Here is a 27028-nt window from a genome sequence, read left to right on the forward strand (position 1 = left end):
ACTTTTTTTTTCTCGTAGACCACTTGAAAATTGCTGAGGGTCTCGGCGGACCACTTATAATCTTTCCAAATGTTGTTTGTACCATTAGCTAACTATTGTAAAGCGCTTTGGATAAAAGTGCCATATAAAAAAACCTTAATAAACTTTTTTTGTTCTACAAATAAAAGCCCTCAACTCATATTTTAGTATCAGTAGTCTTACCTTTCTAATGCGATGGATGTGCCCTTTCTCCCCCGCTGGGGCTAGGAAGGAGGGAGGTCTCTCCCTCCTTCCCCCGACTCGGCAGCCTCCGAGCTGGGGCGGGGAAGGAGGGGGGTCTCTCCCCTGCCACAGCAGCCACAGAGCTGAGGCTGGGAAAGAGGGCCATCTTTCCCAGGCAGCTGCAGCCCTGGAGCTGGGGAAAATCATCTCTTCCTCTGGTCACCACAGCCCTCCCAAATTCCCCCACCCCCTCCTCTCACCCCACTGTCCCCTCCCACCTACTCCCTATTCCTCCTAAGCTACCACCTCACGTTACATGTGCGTCTTCTCCAGGGTCCAGGCACCTAATTAGTGGTGCCACACCTACGCGGCTCCACTAATTAGGTGGGTGGCCTTTCATTCTCTCGTGTGCAGCCACCCAGGCACGCACCTTAGAGGGAACTATCCACGGACCCCCTGAATGGAGTTCATGGACCACAGTTTGAGAATCTCTGGTGTATGGCTTCCCTTCATACACACTTTAGGAGACACTCAAGGAGCTGTTCCTCCTCCTCTCTTGCACACCTTGGGGCAAATGCTTTCTAAAATGATAGATAACTATGCAAACTTATCCACTAATGTTGTCATCAAAGGTTCTCTATGACTTTACTGTCTTCTGTCTCCAATGTCCTTCATTTACTCTTATTAAATGAAGTCCATCACTGAAAATCTTTGCTTTCAGAGACTCATGTTTCTGAAATGTAAGAAGACAGGCCAAAAAAATTTGAAGAGCAACTAGCTGAAGACACAAAAACAGCAATTTTTTTTTTTTTAAGTACATCAGAAGTAGGAAGCCTGCCAAAGAGCCAGTGGGGCCACTGGATGATCAGGCTGCTAAAAGAGCACTCAAGGAAAACAAAACTATTGCAGAGAAGTTAAAAGAATTCTTTACATCACTCTGCACTGCAGAGGATGTACGAGAAATCTCCACATCTGAGCCATTCTTGTTAGGTGACACATCTGAGGAATTGTCCCAGACTGAGATGTTAACAGAGGTGGTTATTGAACAAACTGATAAATTAAACAGTAATAAGTCATCAGGACCAGATGGTATTCACCCAAAAGTTCTGAAGGAACTCAAATATGAAATTGCAGAACTACTGACCCCCAGCTTCTATAGAAGCTTAAATCAGCTTCTATACAAGACTGGGGCATAACTAAGAGATCTTGGAGTCATCGTAGATAGTGCTCTGAAAACATCGCTCAAATGTGCAGCAGCAATCAAAAAAGCTAACAATGTTAGGAACCATTAGGAAAGGAATAGATAATAAAAAAGAAAATATCATAACACCATTATATAAATCCATGGTATGAGAGCACCTTGAATACCGTGTGCAGTTCTGGTCGCCTCATCTCAGAAAAGACGTATTAGAATTAGAAAAGATGCAGAGAAAGCCAAAGAAAATAATTAGGGGTAGGGAACAGCTTCCATATGAGGAGAGATCAGAAAGACTGGAACTGTTCAGCTTAGAAAAGAGACAACTAAGGGGGGATGAGACAAACATCTTTAAAATCAAGAATGGTGTGGAGAAAGTGAATAGGGAAGTGTTATTTATTCCTTCACATAATACGAGAACTAGGGGTCACCCAATGAAATTAATGAGCAGTAGCTTTAAAACAAAAAAAGAAAGTCCTTCTTCACACAACGCACAGTCAACCTGTGGAGCTCATTGCCATGGGATGTTGTGAAGGCCAAAAGTATAACTGGCTCAAAAAAGAATTACATAAGTTCATGGCAGATAAGTCCATCAATGGCTATTAACCAAGATGATCTGTGATACCATGCTTTTCCATGCTTTAGGTGTCCCTAAACATCCAACTGCCAGAAGCTGGGACTGAGTGACAGAGAAAGGATCAGTCTAAGTTGCCCTGTTCTGTTTATTCCCTCTAAAACATCTGGCACTGGTCACTATCAGAAGACAGGACACTAGGCTAGATGGATCATTGGTCTGACATAGTATGGCTGTTCTTATATCATTAATTTTTGACTAATGCCCTTAAGAATAAATTGGATTTTACAGCCTTGAAAACTAAACTGTTCACAAGTTAATGATGGATATATCTCTTGTGAATCCTTAGTTATATTTGGTCTGTTTTCCCTACAGAGGAACATGAACCAGACAATTTTCAAAAATTTCCAAAGGGAGACAATTTTTATTGCCTTCACTGAAAAAAAATACTTGCTGGATTTCCTTGACATGTTCAGAAAAAAATGAAATTGCCCTTGTGAATTAATTGTAAAATTTGGAAGCAGAACTCTTTATTTTAAATGTACAAGGATAGTGGTGATCAAATTTTGTACTATGAGACACTTATTGCCAACTTGACTATGGAAGGACTACCAGTCTCTCCACAATCTAATCATTTTCAGAAAAACAATTTTTTAACCGATAATATAGTAGGTAGACAGGTTATGAAGACAAAACAACATATCCTTCCCCAGGGCTCCAAATTAAATCCAAGACTCAGTGTGCCTAAGAAACTTTACAATAAGAGCTGGTTAACTGCCATTCTCAAGAGCTGCTACTATTGTGAAAATGCATTTAACTAACATTACACTACAGTTCTGAGTTTACACACCAATTATTATATAACAGCTGAGACTGTAGAGCTACCCTGCAGATCTGCTTACTGGGCTATTATTCACAGGACCACTCATAAATCTTGCATTAATTTACCTGTGAAGCCCATAAACTGAAGTGGATGGGACAAAAAGTCACATAGCAGTTGGGTTTGTACTAGAAAGGTGTGTGATTTTCTCCACAAAAATGATGGTAAATTTTCTATGGTAAATGTGCATTTGTTTCATTGCAATTCCGTATTTCATTTCATGAGCAATCAAGCATATGTGCACCATACTGAAAGGCGAGGGGAAAGGATTTAAGTAAACATTAAAACTTATGTACCATTGTTAAGTGAAAGAAAATTCATTTAGCAAATTTATCTTGCCAAGACCATTATTTGTCATATTTAGAATTAATCAAACTTCTTAGATTTTAAAGGGAACAGCATTACTGTCCATAGTAATTATAAATAGAGACATCAATAAGGTTCTACTTGAATTATGGGATGACTGTCAAATAATTGCAGCTGAGTTGTGGATAAGACATAGAAAATTGCGGTCCCCAGAGCTGAGAGAGAGAGAGCTCCCACTGCCTCAGTGCTGACAGCGAGAGCCCCGCCATGCGCAGGGTGTCAGTGGGGCTGACTGCTAAAATGTAACATACGCACATCTGAATTCAGCATAAAAATTGAGATGGAAGCCTAATATTGCAGGATCTGCAATTTCCGCAATATCGTAAATTAAGCAGGGCCTTAGACAAATGTTTTGTTACAACTGGCTAAATAAAGAGCATTACATACAGAAGCACAACCTTACCTAATTCAGTGAACCACAACATAAGAATATATATGTTCCAGTAAATATAAAAGGAATCTACTTTGCCTAATATAATCTACATCTATGTAGCTATGTTTAACTTACAGACTTAAGTCTAAAGTCAGTGTGACATTCATAGTAAAGGGTCTGGCTGAGCTACAATTAATGCAGTACAAGGGAAGGCTGGGGAAAGAAAAGGACAACTTAAAGGCATTTTTATATTTCCCCATTCCGGCAGCTGCCAGGGGCTGATTTCGACCCCAGTGTAACTTACAGCAGTAGTTCTCAAACTTTTGTACTGGTGACCCCTTTTACATAGCAAGCCCCTGAGTGCAACCCCCCCGCTTATAAATTAAAAACACTTTTTAATATATTTAACACCATTATAAATGCTGGATGCAAAGCGGGGTTTCGGGTGAAGGCTGACAGCTCATGACCCCCCATGTAATAACCTCGCGACACTCTGAGGGGTCCCGACCCCTAGTTTGAGAACCCCTGACTTATAGCCTCAGAGCTACTCTAAATCATGTCAGCTGAAATGACTTCCTAAGGACCACTCCAACAGCTCAAGATTGAGGGAGTTCTGCATTCCCTAACCAAGACCCTTTAATTTTTGGCTCACCTGAGAATTCCCCCAAAACCAGGAGCAGGTGGTATAGACTCACCAGTGCTGGCTTTCTTCCAATCACAGCTATATAAGATTAAATCTCAGCTGCTTTACTTAGAACAGCTTTCCAGCTACCCTGTGGTACCTGAGAGTAACACAGGAATATGGGAGAGGGAAACACCCAGGATCTGATCCGAAGTACTTAATATTGGAATCAAATCATAGAGTGTCATTACACAGCATTTCATTTTAGTTACACTTATTAAATATTTACAGTTAAACTTAAGGGACAAAATTCTGTTTTCCTTTACACCCATGTTCCTGAGCAAGACATCCTTTCCCATCTCATCCTCAAGCCACTCCTCGTCTCCACATGACCACCTCCACAGACATGCTTTAACTCCCACTACCAGAGTGTTCCAGTTCTTGCCAGCAGTGACAAAGGGATACCTTGATAGCCTAGTTTTGCTGCAACCAGAATGTCTGGGAAGAGAAGGGAAAACAAGATATCCTACAGATGCCACTATTCCTCCAACAGATCTCAGGGTAACAACTGGGGTGAAATGATGTTCCTTCTGGACAGGGCAATCCCCAAACACCCTTCTCTCTACTAGGGGAAAATTGTGACTTTTTCCTGCTTCCAGGGCCCTCTTCTTCAAATTTTCCCAGACTTAGTCTCTCCCACTTTATATTTGTTGCATTTTGGTTTAAAAATGTAACGAACTCAGGGCAATACTTACATTAGATACCACTGTGATAAATGCATGTGCTATAAGAAATGGCAATGTATCAGGGGTTCCATATTCAAAACAATCCTTCATGAGGGAAAGGCCATTTTTTCCACAAAACAGACAAACATAACGAAGCAAGTGCAATGGTACTTCTACATCCTATAGAAACAGAAGAAGAATTTAAAAATTTTATTTAAAAAGAAAAACAAATTACCATTGAAAACAAAAAACTAAATACATATAAGAGTTCAGATGAGCAATATCAATGTATCACACGTTTATAAAACACTAAATATGACTATTTTACAGTCACCGAAAACACGTTAATTGTATCTCATAATGCTCTCTATAAATACATCAGAGAGATAAACACCAAAGGAGGGAGAAAAGTTATTTAAGTTAAGGGACAATGTTGGCACAAGAACAAATGGATATAAACTAACCATCAATGAGTTTAGGCCTGAAATTAAATGAAGGTTTCTAACCATCAGAGGAGTGAAGTTCTGAAACAGCCTTTTGGGGGAGTACTTCAGGGAAAAATCTAACTTGTTTCAAAACTGAGCTTGATAAGTGTATGGAGGGGATGGTATGATGAGATTGCCTACAATAGCGTATGGCCCATCCATGACTGCTATTAGCAAATATCTCCAACGGTCTCAGATGGGACACCAGATGGGGAGGGCTTTGAGTTACTACAGAGAATTATTTCCCAAATGTCTGGCTGGTGGATCACAGCCACATGCTCAAGGTTTAACTGATCACCATGTTTGGAGTTGGGAAGAAATTTTCACCCAGGTCAGATTGGCAGAGACCCTGAAGGGCTTTCACCTTTCTTCGCAGCGTGGGGCACTTACTGTTTTGAACTAGTGCAAATGGTGGATTCCTTGTAACATGACATCTTTAAATCAAGATTTGAGGATTCCAGCAACTCAGCTAGAGATTATGGACCTATTACAGGAGTGGGTAGGTGAAGTTTTGTAGCCTGTGATGTGCAGGAGGTCAGACTAGATTATCATGATAATTTTGATCACTTCTGGCCTTAAAGTCTATGAATCAATGAAATATATATGACTTACATTCATATCACAGAACGCCCCTAATATATTGCTTTCTTGGGCAGAAATATCCTGGTTTAAAAGAAAAGAGATAAATATAATTAGCTAACAGTAGGAATAGAAACAAATTGTAAGAAGGAAACAAAACTGAAAGACTCATGATGCACACTCCAGAAACCTAATTTTATAAAACTCAAGCAGCTAAAGTTTGTTTAATTTTAAAACTGCCAAACTGACTTTTGCATTTTCCAATTAAACTATTTTTTTTAAATTGTATTTACAAATATGTACTTATAAACTGAGGACAACACTCCAGCCATAAGGGGAAATTTCTTACCTAATAGTTTTCCTTCTTGGAGTTCTTCTATACCAATTCAGATGTTTCCATTACCAGCAGGAAAGTAATGTACCCAAACATCTGAACTGCCATAGGTAAATGAACAGAAAATATACTATATAATCATAAACCTCATGAATATTCAAGAGCTAAAAAGTTTAAAGTTAGTCATTCTAGTTCAGTTTATTAAACTTCTTCAAGTCCAACTGTAACATTCTTACACAAATATCTAATTGACAGTTTGTAGAACCAGTATCTGGTATCCTTAAAGGGAAACTGTCAAATTACAAATCATACTTCTCTCAATTTTTAAATCTATTATTGTTCCAAATAACACTGAAGATTACTATAATTAAAGAGTTTAATAACTTCTTTTGATATGTTTACATTGTGCATTGGATAGCATTTTGTAGACAGTCTATTTTACGGTTTCCCCCATTAAATCAATTTCCCATATTGTTTATATGAATCTTTCACACAGCAAGAGAGAAAATATTTTTTAGATTGTAAAATGTGATTATAAAACCAAAAAACTTACTGAAATACTATCAAACTAATTTTAACTTTTTTAAAAAAATTACTAGTTTTCATGTTCACAATTTCCCTTTAAATTCATAGGGGGAGGGAAGGTTTTTAAACATTTAATTTAACTGAAGTATTTGGAGTTAATTTCAAATTGACTAATTTCCAGAGTATCATTTAAAACCACATTACTGGGGGTATTTTAGTTGTGATAGAATCAAACTTTAAGCTATTCACTAAGGTTACAATATAGGAATGTAAATATATTACATATTTCCCCCTCACACTGAACTCCAAATCATCACTAAATTAATAGTGTTCTTTGTCAATTATTTTTAAATATTAAAACAGCTTTGTAGTGAGTAGACAACACATTTTTCTGGCCAATAGATAAGAAAAATGGGTGTTTCTGTGCTCTGCCCATGCCACTACCAGAAACAGATTATGCATCGAAAATTATCAGTTGTTGAGGGAAGTAGAAACTGTTCATCAGTTAAAGTACTGCTCTTAGCTCAAAGACAGTGGAAGTCTATGCATTAAGCCCTTAGAGTTTAGTGAAAGTATATCTGGAATGTCAAGTAGCTGTTTGCATACTTCTGGTCTCAAGACTTCTCTTCCTATGAAGTAGCCATATTGGAGTAATCACTGACAACAATGGGGCAAGAGATCTCTGCAGCACTAGAGAGACAAAAGATTTGACTTACTTGGCTAGAATGAACCTGAACATTTGACAGTCCTGCTTTGGCGTTCTAAACAGAAAACTTAGGGCATTGAGATTTCCACAAGGTCACCTTTTGAGCCAAGTAACAGAAGAGTCTTCCCTATGAGAACCAAAGGCAGCAAAAAAACCTCAAAGGTGAAACACCTTATCAGATGTTTCAGAGTAGCAGCCGTGTTAGTCTGTATTCGCAAAAAGAAAAGGAGTACTTGTGGCACCTTAGAGACTAACAAATTTATTAGAGCATAAGCTTTCGTGAGCTACAGCTCACTTCATCGGATGCCACTTATCACTTATCAGATGTGTGATGGTAGACACAACCTTGGGATGTGTGATGGTGGACACAGCCATGGGAACAAAACTATAACAAATTCATCCTACTAGAAAAAGACTTATATGGGAACTGCCACCAGAGCTGCTAATTGCCTCATTCTGAGCCAAAATGTTGGGGGAAGCATAAAAATAAAGCAGACAGATGCCTTTCCTCACTGTTTTACCCTCTACTGAGCCACTAAAGACCAGTTTGCTAACTTCTTTAAAGTTCATTGTCTAGTCCTGCCTGGAGAGATTTTAAAAGGTAAGGAAAACAGGAGCTCACTTTGTGTTTTTGCCTCCTCTTCTACATGGTTTATAGAAAGTAATCACTTCAACTAAAATGAAAAAATTCCTCTTTCTAGACAAAAGCATATTCTGTACTTTCTGAAATACCTATCTCACAGACCCTCTGCATAATCTAAGTCTGAATAAACAAATAGACCTGACAGAAGGTCATGGATGCAGGACAATTAAAATTAACAGATGTCTCAAAACAGCCACAGCAGGCCTGCAGACCTCATGCAGCTCAACCATTTCAGGGATCTCCAGATTACCCTTGTTTGGGTCCTTGTGGTCCACTTTTTTGAAGTGTTTTTGCTGTCAAAGTTCTCAGTCCTGTGAACAGCACATGCAAGACTGAATGTCTATATGATAAAAATGTATCACGAGTTAAGATCTCTCTTTGGATATCAAGAACGTTAGCAGATACTACTTTTGCATTGGAGTAAACAGGTTTGTTTCCACATAAATTTCTTCCTTCAAGATTTATGCCCTCAAGCGGGTTTTCTTCCAACTGACCAAGTCCATTGTGGTATTCTTGTGCCCAAAGACACACACAGATTCACTAGAAAGGAGACTTTTCATCTGATTAGCAGGGTAGACTCTTGTACCACCATTCTGTTTTTGTGGTCCCTGTTGATTTTAAACAGACCACAACCACATACTTGTCTGAACTAAGGTGTATTTGTCTTGTCCAGAGGTTTAAGACTGCTAGTCTTATTGCCCTCAAATCCAACAAATGTATATGCCAGTTCTGTGTCCTTGAAGGCCATGTCCTCTGTGCTGTCAATATGACTATGTGGGCTTCCAGTATTCTGGGCTGGCATCCGTAGTCAGCTGCACTCTTTCTGGTTCCTAAATGAAATTTTCCTTCAGGATGTTTTCACTGTTCAGCTCTTCCAATTAACCTCTAAGTTTGCTATAATAGAGATGCATGCTGCTAGTAAAAAAAATTCAAGGGCTAGAAACGTCCCATAACCCATGGAATTTACGGCAGGACAGTAAAGTCCCCAGTAGGCTTATACACCAACAGATCATTTTTTTTCTTGTTTTCTTGTTCTTGTTAGATATTGCAGTTTTGTGACCCTTTCTGACAGAAGGGAATTCTCCCCATTAGAAATCTCTCTTCTCCCAGATGTGAGAGTATCTGCAAACATTCCACCAAGTACCTGGTAAGAGCATCAGAGCTCTTCTGACTGATGCCAGAACCAACATTACCTTTTGGTCGAGATAACCAGGTAATGAGTGTGTGAAATGAGCAGAAATTATTGTTTGCAGCTGTAATTGTTTTGTATGAGACCGCTGAATGACAATTTTACATGTCAAATTTGACCAGACTTCTTAGCCACAATGAAGTGGTGTGAATGCACCTATACAGACCTGAGGAACTCATGAAACCAGCTACATAGCTCGGAAGATGATCTATTTTGAATTGGAAATCTTCCTTTTTTCCAGAGCAGACATTAATGTGAGGATTAAAAGCATTTCCTCATAACTCAATAAAATGTTAATGTGCACAGTACCCAGAACACATGTTCCATGGGGAGAGAAATCCCACTTTCACATATAGTAGTCGGGAGCTTTCTCTACCTATTTTTAATCTGATTTTCTTGGGGATATCTATGGGATTTGCAAAGACCTGAATAAGAATTCTATGTAAGCTCAAAATCTTGTCTCTCTCACCAACAGAAGCTGGTCCAATAAAAGATATTACCTTACCCACCTTGTCTCTCTAATATTAAAAAAAAAAACGACATATTTGGGTTTCAGTTTATACCTGATACAGAACGTTTTGAAGGAATGACCACACTTCACATTTCCCCATAAACCCACTGAAGGATTTCATCATTAGCATTATTATACAGTATTATGATAGAAATCAAAATGTGCTAAAAGATTTCAAAACATATATCAATCCTTGCTCTGAAGAAATTACAAATTTGGTATGAGAAACTAGTTGAAAATGGGAATCATTTTTTTGACTTGCCTAGACAGCAAAATAAGTTTTCTTCTCCCTCATCTCTCTCTCCAGACCACAATTTTGATATATTCATGGAGTAACAGTGTTTGCTAATCTGAGTGGTCAGTAACTTAAGATGTCATATTTTTGAGAGTACTGGAGAGCCACAATGCAGGCAACCAATTTATGTTAGAGCCTGGTCCTCTTACAGTGTGTCAGCACAACAGCCAAAAAAATCTTGCCAATGTCCCTTTTGAGATTTCTAACTCTTCAGGGCACAATGAAAAAAAATAAGGCAGACAAATATTTCCAAAAAGAAAAAAAGGTTGTTGTCTTCTCTCTAAGAGAAGCAAGTCTATTAATACATAAAAAATTGCTCCAGAGCTGTTTCTGCCATGTTCCTGTGAAGGCAGGGAGAAAAACTGAAGATCAGTTTTTTTTAATTACCCCATGAAACACAGAGGCAAAATCCCTTTCATTTTAACATTAGTTTTAACCAGTATGAAAAACAAAAAGATATACCTACCCTCACTGGTCTCTACTAGTGGGCAGATGCATCACTATTTATTTATGATGATAACGTTTAAAAGGAATTATGAAGACCATACTGAAATGTGGTAGGAAAGTCTTACTTACTGGAATCCTAACATTCTCTGGTTCAAGATATACTTGAGATTACATATGTTTGTAAATACAGTTTGACATTTTAACTTACAGATTTATACTCCAACAGGATCGAATATAGCAAAGATACTCAAATATGCCCCAAACAAAACAAAAAACACTCATCTTCCCAGTTTAATAATTTTAAACTAAACCAACATTTATTGCCAAATTTGGTGAGATCCACTCATTCACGGACTGAATATAACTCATGCAAACACACAAGCACATATGCCAAATCACATATCATTTATGTATATCTTTACAAGTTAAGAGCAAATAGTGTAATAATTTGAAACTGAAAGCTTAACTACTCAAAGCAGTGACAGAGCTTTTTCATACTTTAAGTCTGTGGTTGTGTAACACCCAAATAAACGTATTAATGTGTTCTCATGCATTTTCTTAGTATAAGCTTTCTTAACAATGGCAAATATACTCATATCTCAGTATAAAGAAAAGGAGTACTTGTGGCACCTTAGAGACTAACAAATTTATTAGAGCATAAGCTTTCGAAAGCTTATGCTCTAATAAATTTGTTAGTCTCTAAGGTGCCACAAGTACTCCTTTTCTTTTTGCGAATACAGACTAACACGGCTGCTACTCTGAATATCTCAGTATATAAGTGTAGCATGTGCTCTGTTTAGTCAGGAACAGATTTCCACAGGTGGAACTAAAAATAAACCTTTTCAAGAACAAAATTATTTTAATTTGACAACTAGAGTCCCAAATATAGCTACAAAAGCATTTCCTTCTATATCTAGGAATGAAAAGTTGGTAAAAGAAGAGTTCTGAAAGTGAATTTTTCAAAATAAATTATGTAAAAAAATATATTTAGCAGTAACAAAGTAACATCACAATGAAAAACGTATAAAGATAGTAGTCCAGTTTGCAGAGCTGCAGTTATAATAGTTACTCAGTTGATTACGGAATAGCAAAAAAAGTGTGGTCTCATGCAAGTTTTAGTTTGTAAATTTTGTTTATAATAACCGATTTAAACTAAAAGGAGTTAAACTACTTTCTATTATTTTTGGAAAGAAGCCATATTTATGTTCCCTTTTTGCCTTCCTGCTACTGTGACTATAATTATGAAATTATATCCAACATTTTATTAACTGCTTTTGCCTAGACCAATCAAGAATTATTTTAAGAAAGTAATTAAGAGAGTGGCTCATCTCCCAAAAAGTGTCAATGGAAAGACCCACTGAATTCAGTGGGAGAGCTGAATCATCCCCATACACCTGGTTTGAAAACTACAATCACTCAAGCAGAGTCTACCCTTCAATGATAACTACACCTATGTTTCACAAAAAATCAAAATATGCACAAGTTAGAATAAGATATACCTCTATTGTGGGATGAGTATTATGCTTGTAAGCAGTATACAGAGGAAACTGAATCTGAAAGATTTTTGCCACACACAGCAACAGTTTTTCCTTCTCATCAGTGCTCCATAAGCTAAAAGCATCAGTGCTCTTTGCAGATTCTTCCTCTGTCAGGATACAAGTTCTTGCAGAGTCTAACTTTTTCTCTATGCATTTTTCTCGTTCTCCATTTTCTTCTTCATGAGACTCTCTTTCTACGTTCAGTGGCTCATTGGCTTGATTATTCTGATCTTGCCATGTTGAATCTATGTTAATAGTGCAATGTTTACAGAGCTGGTCCCGTAGAGCTTGAACTTGGGCAATCACTAAGTTAATAAGCGCACATACTACTTGGTTAAAGATCTCCAAGTGCTTATACTCCTTGAAGCAGCACAAACATTGTCTGCAAACAAAAACAAAATAAAAAAGTGAAAATTCCTGGAGTGGCTCAGAATTAAAATATCTAAAAATTAGAATTTGGACTCCATCAACTTAAAGAAACTAATAAATAGAAAGAAAAAAAGACTGATCTTAATTTTTTTAAAGTGACTAATTATAAGGAAGTTTCACATTTAAATATATTTTAAGTAACAAAGAATGTGACAGACCAGCAAAGACAAGAAATTCAAAAAAAGAAAAGGAGTACTTGTGGCACCTTAGAGACTAACAAATTTATTTGAGCATAAGCTTTCGTGAGCTACAGCTCACTTCATCAGAAATTCAAAGTGACACTGAGACTCCAATGTCAAGAACCAATACTGAAGACCTCGTTAATCCCTGTGGGCATCCCATTTATTTCCAGACATTCACAGAGAACTACATGGTCCCAACTAATGTTCGGCAGTTTTAAATTATTTATGTATTTTACAATGGTAGCTATGGACTGCATGTGTTCATCTTGCTGAGGCACAGCACCAGGATATTGTGAAAAAATCTTCATAAGACACTGAAATTCAAAGTAATAATTCTTGATTTTTCCCACATTTTCTTTAGGAGAAAAAAGTATGTGGCAGGATAGTTCACATTAAGCAACAGCATATATAAGGTTTTATAATATTTTTCATTACTATCATTTAACCTGTTTACTGCTATGTTCTTCAACAGCTTCTGGAATGCCAGTCAGTGCATTCTACATACACACCTAGCAGGAGACATGGCACAAAAGTAGTTACATGTAAATGAAGGCCAGAATTTCCTTTATTCTCCCATCATTTTAGTCACACTACAATATTGTACTCACTTTACTTATTCTATTCACTCTACTACCCGCATAATTTTTACAACAAATGGGGTCCAATATGATGAGTTTAAAGACACTGATTAAAATACCTTTGCGTCCAGGAGTTGATATAAGCAAATATCTTGAGTGCATGTTCCTTTCGGAGCTGCAATCCATCACCACCTTCGATGTCAGATACTGAAGAAAAAGAGTAAGTTGTTAATGGCATATGTAATATTTAATGTGATTTAACTGCTACATTAAACATCAGACATAAATTTTGTTCCAAAAGACCAAATTAGAAAAATTAGCCTCAGAACAGGAACTGCATTGCTAGCCAGAATACAGTAACATAATATTACAGATGTTTTTCCAGCACAAAACTCTTGGATCACCACACTTACCTTCATAGATCCAGTAATCTCCTCAACTCCAAAAAATCTGTTATCTACAGCCAGGCACTCAGATACCACAGAATATGCTCTGAAGAGAATGACCAGGGTATACACCTTACATGTTCAAAAACAGCCTTTACCAAATTAGGACGCTCCATCAGAGAAGTAGATCACATCATGGAATAGGCCACCCAAATATCCCAAGAGAACCTGTCTCAATCCAGAAATAAAACCCTCTCCTGCCAAACACCCCTAGTTGTCACCTACCACCCCATACTGGAATCTATACTGGGTATCATCAAACAACTACGACCCACACTCAGTGGGGCCCCATCCTGAAATAACTCTTTCCTGAAGTCCCTCTTCTGGCTTTCAAACACTTCCCAACGTCTCCAAGCTCATCAGAAGCAAGCTCCCCTCAGACCAGGACACACCAGCTCAAAGCAGCACCAGACCCTGCCAGAACAACAGATGCAAAACCTGCAGACATATCTCCACTGTTACAATGATCCACACCCCCTAAAACACACCTTTTAAAATCCATGGGTCCTACACTTGCCTTTCACATGTGGTGTTCCTCATCCAGTGCACTAAATGCCCCAATAACAACTATGTGGGTGAAACCAGATGACCACTAAACTCTCAAATGAACTCACACAGGAAAATGATAAAAGACAAAAACACACTGGCTTTGCCTACACTGCCAATTGAATGACCAAACTTTTGTTGTTCACAGGTGCTTAAAGAAACACAAACACACACCCCTGACGAAAGACAAAAGTTTTGAAGTGGCAAGTGGCAGTGTAAGGAGCTCGTTGTCAATAGGAGCGCTCTCCTGTCGACAATGCGAACACTGCTCTTAGGGGGTGGAAGTATTTAATCTGCAAAAGTGCAGACAAACAGCATTTAAGCTGCCCAACTTTTAATGACACAGATGTGTCAACATGGGTGTGTCGCTAAAAGCTGTGCAGTGTAAACAAAGCCACTATCACTAGTGGGTGAACACTTCTTGCAAAGCAATCATTCCATACCTGACCTATCAGTCCTCATCTCCAAAGGAAACCTGCACAACACTTTCAAAAGACAAGACGGGGAGTATAAATTCAGAACTTTGCTAGACACTAAAAATCATGGTCTTAATAAAGACACTAATTTATGGCTTATTACAACAATCTGTAACCCACTAACTTCCATTTTTGTCCTATGACTACAGGGGTGTTGAGCTACTTCACCTTGAATGGTTCCTTAGAATATGTTCTAACTACTTATGCTAAACTATCTGTTCAATCTTGTATTTAGCTGTGACACTAAGGAAGGAGTGGCCAATCTGAGCCTGAGAAGGAGCCAGAATTTACCAATGTACATTGCCAAAGAGCCATAGTAATATGTCAGCAGCCCCCCATCAGCTCCCCCCGACCCAGCCGCTCCCAGCACCTCCCACCCACTGGCAGCCCCACCAATCAGTGCCTCCTCCTCCCCGCCCCATACCTCCCGAGTACTTTCCGATTGTGCAGGAGGCTCTGGGGGGAGAGGGGAGCAGCGATGGCATGGCAGGCTCAGGGAAGGGGGCAGGAAGGGGTGGAGTGGGGGCAGGGCCTGTGGCAGAGCCAGGGGTTGAGCAGTGAGCACTACGGTGACCAGATGTCCCAATTTTATAGCGACAGTCCCGATTTTGGGGTCTTTTTCTTATATAGGCTCCTATTACCCCCCACCCCCATCCCGATTTCTCACACTTGTCATCTGGTCACCCTAGTGAGCACCCCCACCACATTGGAAAGTTGGTGCCTATAGCTCCAGCCCGAGTCGGTGCCTATACAAGGAGCCGCATATTAACTTCTGAAGAGCCACATGTGGCTCTGGAGCCATAGGTTGGCACCCCTACTCTAAGGCCTTGTCTACACTGGCAAGTTTCTGAACAGTAAAGCAGCTTTCTGTGCTGTAACTTCCGAGGTGTACACACTGCCAAGCCACTTTGGCCCCATCTACACTGGCAAGTTTGCGTGCAGTAAAGCAGCTTTGAGTGCTGTAACTCCCAAGATGTACACACTGCCAAGCCACTTAGTGCGCAGATGCAGCGCTCTTAAAAAAACCACCTCGACGAGAGGCGTAGAACTTTCTGCGCCAGGGCTACAGTGCTGAGATGCCAGTGTAGACACCATGGTGATTACAGTGCTGCGACTCTCCTCCAGGAGGTGTCCCACAATGCCTGTTCTCACCTCTCTGGCCATCAGTTTGAACTCTACTGCCCTGTCCTCAGGTGACCAACCGTCAGCCCTACCCCATACATTCCTTTGCAAATTTGAAAGTCCCCTTCCTGTTTGCTCGGTGATGCATGCAATGATCAATGCATCTTTCCAGGTGGTCATGCCTGCTCCACGCACCAGGCGATCTCCTGCTTGGAGCAATGCCAAGCTGCTGGACCTCATTGGTATTTGGGGAGAGGAGGCAGTGCAATCACAGCTGTGCTCCAGCCATCGGAATTATGATACCTATGGACAGATATCTAGATGCATGACAGAAAAGGGCCATGACCAGGACACATTGCAGTGCAGGGTTAAAGTGAAGGAGCTGCGAAATGCCTACCACAAGGTGCGGGAGGCAAACCACCACTCCGGTGCTGCGCCCACGAGCTGCCGGTTCTACAAACTGCTGGACGCGATACTCGGTGGTGACCCCACCTTCACCGCAAAGTCCCCTGTGGATACTTCATTGGCTCACGGCCAGTCAAAAGTGGACCAAGCCAGGAGGAGGCAATCTTGGATGAAGATAGGGAGGGGGAACCAGAGGCAGAGGATGACTCAGAGGCCGGAGATGTATGCAGTCAGGAGCTCTTTTCTACCCCAGAGGAGCGTAGCCAGTCACAGCAGTTGGATCTTGGCAAAGCGCAAACAGGAGAGGAGGCCACGGTAAGTGGATCTGATTTTGGGAATTGCTGAAGCAAGTTGTTGGGGGCAGGAGGGTTGCAAAAAGCAGACTTGTCTTCCACCTCATGCCTAGTTTGAGCGACGGAACTGGCTGTTGATACACTCCCTCACTTCACGGGACTCTCCCTCAGAGATCTCCAGGAAACTCGGGGAGATACTGGGCAATCCGCTCCCACAGGTTCCTTGGCAGAGCTGCTTTGTTTCTTGCCCCATTAATGGTAAATTTCCCACATCACTGTGCCATCATGGGGGGAGAGAGATCATTGCTGCACACAGGCTAGCCACATAGGGGCCAGAGCGGAAGCCACAGGCTTGGAGAAGACCCTCCCTTGATTCCCTGCTCACCCTCAGCAGCAAGACATCTTCCATAATGATCACCACCTGTGGCAAGTGTGGGGACAGGAATGATTATCAGATCCCACCCCCCACAGTGCTGGCTCTCTCCAAGTGCCCAAGAACCACATGCCCAGTGTACAGCAGGGTCCAGGAACAGTGATTTACCCTGCCTCTGCGGCTACTTATCATTTTGGGGATCTTGTGGCTTATGTGTGCTTGCCTGGCGTCAGCCAGTTAGTGACAGATGTGTGAGTACTGGCTGTGTTTTAAACCACTGCAACAGTGTTGTCTGTGTTGCAAACAATACTGCTTCTGTAAAATGCAGCATTTAAACTTCACAGAGATGACCTTGGGAGCACAGCCACCCTCTTTGTTATCGGCGGCAGAATGGTTGCAAAGGATTGGGAAGTGGTCAAGAAGAACTAAGGAGGACTTTATGCGTGAGATTATGATGCACTCCGCCGCTGAGTGGTGGGACAGCAAGAAGAGGGAACAAAAGGAGAACGCAGCACACCAGAAAGAATCCACGGAGCAGCTCTTAACAGTTATGGAGCACCAAGAGGACATGCTCCAGGCAATACGAGCTCTTCAAACCAAGCAACTCCGCACCTGCCATCCCCTGCAGCTCCTGTAGCAAAATTCTTTCTGATGTGCCTTCCCACACACAAACCGCCAACACACTCTTATCAACCTCCTGGTTCCACTCTCTACCTGCAGTATTCCACTCCTCCCTCCTCACAGTCCAGCAACGTGGACTCCCAATACCCACTACACTCAAAACCCATGCATCTGCAGTTTGGCCCTGCTGAAGTACAGCACCCGCTGCATCGTACTCCAAAGGAGAAGGTTGGGTATGATCCCTGGACATACACAAATCTGTAGCTGTCCTGGGACCCCCCGCCCTCCTCTTGAGACCTTCCATTCCCCCATCACCCATCCCCTCCCTGCTGATGAATTTTTTCGTTTAACTCTCTCCTCTGGTTGTTGTCTTTCAATAAAAGAATTGTGTTTGTTTGAAAGCAATCTTTATTCTACTAAGTGAAAGCAAAAAGAGCACTGCAAAGCAACATACAATTATGTTAAGGCCCCTTCTTGCATCATATGCACCAATCACCTCCTAGCATTACAAGCACTGCAATCCCGAGCATAGCAACAAATATTAGTGGCTTTCAGCTTCTAGCTGCTGCCTCAAAGCATCCCTGACCCTTATGGCCCCATGCTGTGCCCCTCTACTAGGCCTGGTCTCCGGCTGTTCAAACTCAGCCTCCAGGCGCTGAGCCTCTGCGGTCCAGCCCTGAGTGAAGCTTTCACCCTTCCCTTCAAGTATTATGGAACGTACAGCATGCAGCTATAAGCATAGGAATATTGTCATTGGCCATGTCCAGCTTCCCATACAGGCATCACCAGCGGGCTTTTAAACGGCCAAATGCATACTCCACAGTCATTCTGCATTTGCTCAGCCTGTTGTTCAACTGCTCCTTGCTACTGGCAAGGTGCTCCGTGTCTGGCTGCATAAGCCATGGAATTAAGAGGTAGGCAGGCTCTCCCAGGATCACAATGGGCATTTCTGACTTCCCGTAAGGTGATCTTCTGGTCCGGGAAGAAAGTCCCCGCTTGCAGCTTCCTGAACTGGCCAGTGTTCCAAAAGATGAGTGCATCGTGCACCTTTCCGGACCAGCCTCCGTTAATGTCCGTGAAACGCCCATGGTGATTCACAAGCGCCTGGAGAACCATTGAGAAATACCCCTTCAATTAATGTACTCAGTGGCTAGGTGGTCTGGTGACAGAATTGGAATATACGTGCCATCAATCGGCCCTTCGCAGTTAGGGAAGCCGATTTGTGCAAAGCCATCCACAATCTCACGCACGTTGCCCAGCGTCACGTTCTTTCGGAGCAGGATGTGATTAATGGCGCTGCACACTTCCGTCAACACGACTCCAACGGTCGACTTTCCCACTCCGAACTGGTTAGCGACCGATCGGTAGAGTCTGGAATAGCCAGCTTCTGCACTGCAATCACCACACGCTTCTCCAACGACAGGGCAGCTCTCATTCTCATGTCCTTGGCCACAGGGCTAGGGCGAGCTCATCACACAGTCCCATAAATGTGACTTTCCTCATCCGAAAGTTCTGCAGCCACTGCTTGTCATCCCAGACATGCATGATGATGTGATCCAACCACTCAGTTCTCGTCTCCTGAGCCCAAAAGCGGAGTTTCATTGTGGTCAGCACCTCCGTGAATGCCACAAGCAATCTCGTGTTGGAGCTACTACGTGTGGCGAGATCGATGTCGAACTGCTCTTGCCTTTGTAGTTTAAGGAATAACCCCACTACCACTTGTGACGTGTTAGTGAGAGTGACCAGCATATTAGTCAACAGTGCAGGATCCATTCCTGCAGTCCAAAGAGGCAGAGCAGAGCACACAGTACACAAAACCATTGAAAGATGGTGCTAAATGCGGACGGAAGCACAGGGATTGCTGGGATGCGAAGCAGTGCATCACGGGGCACTGGGACAGGACCCAGGATGCCCTGCGACCCCCTCCACCTTCCCACAACTCTTAGCGGCAGAAGAGGAAGAGATGTTCTGTCGGATAACTGCCCAGAGTGCACCACTCTGAATACCACTGCAACTGCCGCAAGTGTGAACACGCTATTGCGCAGGCAGCTGACAGTGTGAACACACAACAGTAGTTTCCCTTCAGCGCTCTGAGTGGAGCTGTAACTGCCAGCACTGTAACTCTGCCAGTGTAGACATACCCTAAGGGTCTGTCTATCTTACAGCACTGCAGGAGCATGGTGCATGTGGTGAAGATGCTCTACAGGAAAAGCTCTCCCACCAACATAGCACTGTGCACATGAGCACTTATGCCAGCGTAACTTATGTCACTCTGGGAGATGGTTTAGTCATACCCCTGAGCAACATAAGTTTTGCCTCCCGACAGTGTAGTGCAGACACAGCCTAAGTGCTATGGAAGAGTTTTGTGTAGCTTGAAAGCTTGTCTCTCTCTCTCACCAACAGAAGTTGGTCCCATAAAAGATATTACCTTCCCTACCTTTTAGTCTAGTATCCTCTGCCAAAATTCGGCTAATGCCAGGTATTTCAAGCAGAATGTAAAATCTCTATAAATCATGTAATTAAAATGTACATGATCCCTATGGTATCTAGGCACCCAATTGTGCAACAGTATATTGTGGTTGGAAAGTTTTTGTGCTCCTAGCTAGCAAAATCTTACACACAGAAGGATGAGGATTTTTATGAGTGTAACTGAAAATGCTAAGCAAGCTTTTCAAACTAGCTACTAGAGTAAGGCTTTTAAAAACATATAATGAAGCACATATATAAGTGGCCTGATTTTCAAGAGTGCTAAGCGCCAACTATCTCTCATCAACTTCAGCAGTAGTTATCGGGAGCTCAGCACTTTTAAAATGAGTGCTCTTCTACAATTTCACTGAGCAGCACACTTGAGCTTGAAGAATCTGATATACTGTCCGAAATTTTTGAGATAACCATGCATCCTATCTTTCTTAACAATTCTTAACAGTCTTTACATTTCACTTTAGATTTTATCTATTTTTGTTATTTCTGTTTGATTCTGACCATTTCCTTCAACTTTAGACCAGTTGAGTCAGAAATTCCTACATTGATGTTTAGCAGTGATTAATCACCCATTTGTAGTATTTGTCACATTTACTAGATCTAGAATCTGAAACTACCTAATGAATTCAACACAGAGAAGAATTAAAAATAAGATGAGCTAGCCAGTTTTCTATCAAACCATATCAGATGCCCTGCCCACATTCCAGAAGTATATAGATTCTGGCAAGCCAAACTCCAATAACAGTACTCAATTCTACCTACTCTACTCTCTTCAATATCAAGTCACAGATGATTCTACCCACTAGTTCCATCCCTTTCTCCTCCCAACAATAACTCCAACTATTCTTATTCCCCTTTAGGCTTCTAGATCATTCTAAAATTTCTTATTGCTTTTTAACCAGCACAAAATAGAACCCTGACATTCTGAACACTTCCTTTATCATTTTAAAAATAACATTTTCATTCACTGATTATATAGTAGAAACACTGATCTCTAAGTTCAAACAACTTGAAAATATAGCTAGTTCAAACTCTCAGAAGTTGGGAGGAAAAAAAACAAAGTAGGTTTAAGAATCTGAAGTGCCTTCCAAAACCTGAGAGACACAAGGTGGGGAAAATGCTGTCAGAAGTCTTAAAAGGCAACACTCCGATTCGGAAAATACGGAACCCGAACCACCAAAAAAGAAAATCAACCTTCGGTTGATGGCATCTGACTCCGATGATGAAAATATATGTTCACTGGTCCTCACTGCTTTGGATTGTTATTGAGCAGAATCTCTCATCAGTATGGAAGCATGTCCTCGAGAATGATGGCCAAACCACAAAGGGGCATACAAATATTTAGCATATCTGGCATGTAAATACCTTGCAACACTAGCTAAAACAGTGAACGCCTGTTTTCACTTTCAGGTGACATTGTAAATAAGAATTGGTCAGTATCTCCCATAAATGTAAACACACTTGTGTCTCTTAGCAATTGGCTGAACAAGAAGTAGAACAAGAAGTGGACTTGTAGGTTCTAAAGTTTTACACTGTTTTGGTTTTGAGTGCAATTATGTTAAAAAAAGAAAAAAAAGTTTACATTTGTAAGTTGCACTTTCACAATAGAGATTGCACTCCAGTACTTATATGAGGTGAATTGAAAAATATTATTTCATTTATCTTTTTCACAGTACAAATATTTGTAATCATAAATAATATAAAGTGAGCACTGTACACTTGGTATTGTATGCTGTAACTGAAATTAATATATTTGAAAAATGTAGAAAAACATCCAAATATATAATAAATTTAAATTGGTATTATATTATTTAACAGTGCTATTAATTCTGTGATTAATCGTAACTAATTTTTTAATCTAGTGAATTTGTTTTGCATTAATCACTTGAATTAACTGCAATTAATTGACAGCCCTAAGAAAAACCTAATAAAACTCACTGATCTGAAGGGTCTTCCCCACTGGGTGTGGGGGTAAGGGTTTTTTCTGGCTCCAATCTCATCTTGAATTCCTTCACAGTTTTGCAAGCCCCAATATAGACTACTGCCACTACACAATTCTAAAAATTACAAATTCCAATGTAAAAACCTTTTAACTTGGAAGTAAGGTTAAGAAACGTATCACTTCAGAGAACAATCATTAAGAAAATTCAGAAGTTTCCTTTAACATAAATACACTACACACACAGAAATTACAGTGCCTATAAATGTGATGTATCAGAAGAGACACCATCAACTTACAAAAAATCATATTTGTCTCACTTTTTTTTTATACCTCGTATGAGCAACACCTAAGATTACAATAAATGAAAAAGGGGGAAAATAGTATTTTTTTTCCAGTTTGATTTATATATTTGACAACAACTCATACACAAAAAAAAGTCAGTTTCTCTGTTTTCCCACTGGTTTGTGTGGGTCTTAGACATAGCCACTTTGGAACAAAATTATTTACAAAATAAAAGTGATTGTAAAGCCAAAAAAACCTGACTCAATTTCAAGTTCACTGTTTAAAAATAAACCAGGAAATTAGGAAAAAGTCCCCAAATTCTGTCCACTTATCACCTTCCTAAAAATAACCAGAAACATATAACAACATGATTCTCAAAGAATACTGGTTTATTACTATTAGTCAAGTTTTTATTATGTTTTAGTTTTGCACACTGCTACATCAGAGATCCATCTGCATTTGCGTTTTACAACACAAACTCCCATGATACTTGGTTTCTTTAAGACCACACCAGAGCACTGCAGAATCCAAGAACCTTGACACAGATGTTAAGTCAAGCTTGCCACGTAATACACAGGGTCTTGACTATAGTACATTTACCACATTCCATGTACGAGCCAAATGCTGCCATATTTAAGATATCTTAGGCCAGGTCTGCACTGCAAACATACATTGGTATACCAAAGTCGCTCAGGCGTGTGAAAAATTCACACCCCTGAGTGCTGCAGTTATACTGACCTAACCTCCAACGTACACACAACTATGACAACAGGAGGGCTTCTCCTGTCAACATACTGACCACCTCTCATGGAGGTGGATTAACTACACCATCAGGAGAAGCTCTCCTATTAACATAGTAGCGGCTTCAATGAAGCACGACCGTGGCAGAGCTACACTGGGGCAGCTGTGCCATTGCAGCTTTTTAAGTGCAGACATGCCCTTAAACAGCTTAAACCACTGCTTTAAAAGCTTCCAGAAAGGGTTCCGAATTTTGGAAATTTAGTTGTATACAATCAACCTGAAATGAAAAACAGGAGTTTAACTGTATATTTATATGCTTTCCATTTTTATTTTTAAAGGAAACTACAATGTTCTCTTAAGGTTCATTTTTCTCTGAATCTTAACTCCAGGTAATCAGAGGTTTGGTTTGTTTGTTGGTTTTTATTTGATTGTTTGTTTTTAAACTGGCCTGGAAATCCTCCTTCTAAAATCAGCATGTTTCACTTCCTCAGGGTGAATGCAAGATAATGGAAAAGATGCTTACCAAAACATTTTTAAAAGATTATCAAAGAACAAATTGGGTTTATAAAAATAAGATTTGGAGCCAGTATCATGAGAACATCAATTCAACCCTGGGGGTATTTTCAATCTGCACATAATTTTATCTCTTGATTCCTACAAAGCATTTGACAGCGTTGAATGGAAGGAATAGTTCTATACACATGCAACAGTTTGCTTTGAGAGGTATACTATTAAATTATTAACATCTAGACTTTTATTTCAGCCTAGACAAGTTTATTTTGGTCAGCATCTATAAAAAATATTGCAACTTACTATGCAAGAAGTTCAGAGTTAAGGAGGTAGAATTAAATTTTATGTAGATTTATACACTTGTATACACTAAGAATCCTTCCTTTTCTCTCCTCTAATTAAAATTGTACTACAGAAGTTTGGCAAGATGTTCCATAAAATTATACCAATTTTGAAAGTGCATGGATGAATGAGCGTTTGTAATATCTGGAATCACCATCTCAAGAGATCAAAGAGATTTAATCACCGGCTATGGACAAACTAAACATAGGAACTGCCATCCCAGCTCAGACCATCATCCAGTTTCTAGTGATGGCCAGTAACAGCTGCTTCAGAGGATAGTGCTAGAAATTTATGAGAATACCTAACTTTCAGCACCTCTTTCTCCAAATTACCCCCCCCAAAAGGTAGTTAAGGATACAATGTGTGGTCTTTTAGTATACAGTGACAATGTAGTGTTTCTGTGTATGATTTTTCATTTTTATTTTCATTCCATAAGATCTTTTGAAAGTGCTGTTGCCTCGGAAGGTTGAGGACGGGAACAGACAATGAATGGGGAAAGGAGAGAGAGAGAGACAGGAAGGAACTGAGTGTACTGAAGGCAAACTGAGGGGGGAAGGAGAGAGTGAGGGTAGAGGAGCTCTGAAAGAAGGGTGAAGGTGTTAATTAGGGAACCAGGACAGAGAGGTGCCCTTACATTCCTAGTCTGGGACCATTTGGGAGAGAAAGGAACTGCGGGAGGCCACAAGGAGAGATGGATGTGGAACGGGGAATTCCTGGAAGGTGTTGCTGGGAGATCAGGGAGTGAAAAGGGCAGGTGGTAAAGGTTACTGAGGAAGGTACTGCATGCTGCTGAGGGAAGGAAGGGGGAGGTGTCACTGGAGAATGCAGGGGGCCAGGTAGAGGCTTGAAGCATTGGAATAGGAGTGCTGAGACAGAGAAATAGCTGCCTGAGCTATTTATAGTTCAGCCAGCACACAGAGGGTGCAATGGAAGGGTATTTCTTCTTTCATATGCAACACAAGTCAGTATCTAGACTGTTCAGCCATCTAACTGCTGCATCATCCAAGGTAGCAAGGTGTTGTAGTCCACCTTCCAATCTTCTAATTGTGCACTCCACCCCCACTGTTTGTATTGCTGCCTCACAGTCACGCTATCAAGATTGGGCTAAGCCAATTTCTGCATCCGATGAAGTGAGCTGTAGCTCACAAAAGCTTATGCTCAAATAAATTTGTTAGTCTCTAAGGTGCCACAAGTACTCCTTTTCCTTTTGTGAATACAGACTAACACGGCTGCTACTCTGAAACCTGCATTACTACAGTCACTCTGGCGGTTCCAGTCAACAGCCTACTAATCTTAGCCCAGGATCTGCATCCCAGGTTTCAAACAGGTGAATATAAATTATGGCTTTTGAAATTCTTCAGCATGCCTGTCTATCTATCCCACGGTTGCTTCAACTCCGTGAAGACACAGCTGACAGCCCTGATATGCCGACATGCGTATAGCCTTCTCGTAAGATGCCCCAGGAGTAGCATAAAATGAAACACAAGTAAACAAAATTCTGAACACAGGCAGGAAATATACTGTGGAGATGGCACTTCCCCACTCCCGCCCATGACAGGTCTGACACTACCACCTACATGAGTGCGGCTAAAGACTACCAGCAGACAAGTACAGCAGCATCTGAACTTTGCAGCCGATACAAGGATCCCATTGATACAAAGCTGTGAAAAAAAGAGGAGAGTGAGGACGGGTGTTTCAGACCCAAAGCCTGGGAGGCAATGCAGTGTTCTGTTTCCATAATGGACAGATGAATGAGGACTCCAAGCTGTACAGTGCTCCCTCACACCATCTACTCATTTCAAACAGAATTGTAACATGCAAATTAAATAGAGAGGAAAGATGATGATTGGTTAAGCCACCTCTGTCGTCACTGTGACACTATTTAAGAATAACTTGAGCTGCTGAATGGGCCCCAAAGTTAAAAGTAAGTTAAACAATTATTGTAATAACTGCTTGATATCAGTTTACTTTCTTCAAGTGTGCCTATTCCCAGAATATTCAAATGTGTTTCAACTTTCTAAAAAGTTTCATAGGTTAATAATATGCCATTGTTAGCTAGAGGGGCCCGAACAAACATAAGACTCAAAGGAAATGCCTTTTACATTTAAGACACCATTTTTACCCTGTTATAAGTGAAAAACTAAATGCAATCTTAACTATGGCACCGCAATCAAACCTCTCCATAATAACGTGAATAGCTGATATACACTATAGTACTAAAAAAAACATTGAGTTTCCATGTCAAGAAAAGGACAATTAAAAACCTGCAGGGTACTAGGAGACTGCAAAAGATGAGAAATTTAAATCAACTAGAAGAGGATACTGTATAATTCCAAATGTAAACAAATGAAGCTCAGATTATAAATACATTTTTAGCAAGAATTTCAGGGCTAAGAGAACAGACTGTAATTAGACCTCAAGGACAACCATCATGCAGGATATCTTATATCTAAAGGTCACTCACCGCTAGGGTTGCCAACTTTCTATTGGCACAAAACTGAATACCCTAGCCCCGCCCCCTTCTCTGAGCCCCCGCCCCCACTCACTACATTCTCCCTCCCTCAGTGGCTCATTCTCCCCTACCCTCACTCACTTTCACTGGGCTGGGGCAGGAGTGCGGGGAGGGGTGTGAGGGCTCTAAATGGGGGTGCAGGCTCTGAAGTGGGGCCAGAAATTAGGAGTTCAGGGTGTGGGAGGCGGCTCCAGGCCGGGGCAGGGAGTTTGGGTGTAGGAGGGGGTGAGGGTTCCCAATGGGGGTGCGGGATGAGGTGTTTGGGGTGCAGGAGGGGGCTCCAGGATGGGGGGTGGGGCCAAGGGATTCAGAATGTGGGAGGGGGCTGCAGGCTGAGGCAGGGGGTTGGTGTGTCGGAGGGATGAGGGCTCTGGGCTGGGGGGTGCTGGCTCTGGGGTGCAAGAGGGGGCTCCAGGCTGAGGCCGAGGGATTCGGAGTGCAGGAGAGGGCTGCAGGTTGAGGCAGGGGTGCAGGAGGAGGTGAGGGCTCTGGGGTGGGGCTGGGGATGTGGGTTTCAGGGTATGGGAGGGGGCTCTGCGCTGGGGAAGAGGGTTGAGGT

The 27028-nt window shown here is 41.1% G+C and overlaps 1 protein-coding gene across 6 annotated transcripts in view; it reads right to left on the bottom strand.

Annotated features, from left to right (window-relative positions):
* Positions 1-27028, bottom strand: part of USP34 (ubiquitin specific peptidase 34) — a 267844-nt gene that overhangs the window by 229318 nt on the left and 11498 nt on the right. For all 6 annotated transcript variants that reach the window (XM_043511969.1, XM_043511968.1, XM_043511970.1 and 3 more), the window contains exons 2-5: positions 13497-13584; positions 12150-12570; positions 6034-6084; positions 4967-5116 (exon numbers count right to left, since the gene is read on the bottom strand). In XM_043511969.1, coding sequence (XP_043367904.1) covers positions 4967-5116; positions 6034-6084; positions 12150-12570; positions 13497-13584 — 710 coding nt within the window. The remainder of the gene's footprint in view (positions 1-4966; positions 5117-6033; positions 6085-12149; positions 12571-13496; positions 13585-27028) is intronic.

The sequence above is a fragment of the Dermochelys coriacea genome, chromosome 3, assembly GCF_009764565.3.
Source record: "Dermochelys coriacea isolate rDerCor1 chromosome 3, rDerCor1.pri.v4, whole genome shotgun sequence".
NCBI classification, from domain to species: Eukaryota; Metazoa; Chordata; order Testudines; family Dermochelyidae; genus Dermochelys; species Dermochelys coriacea.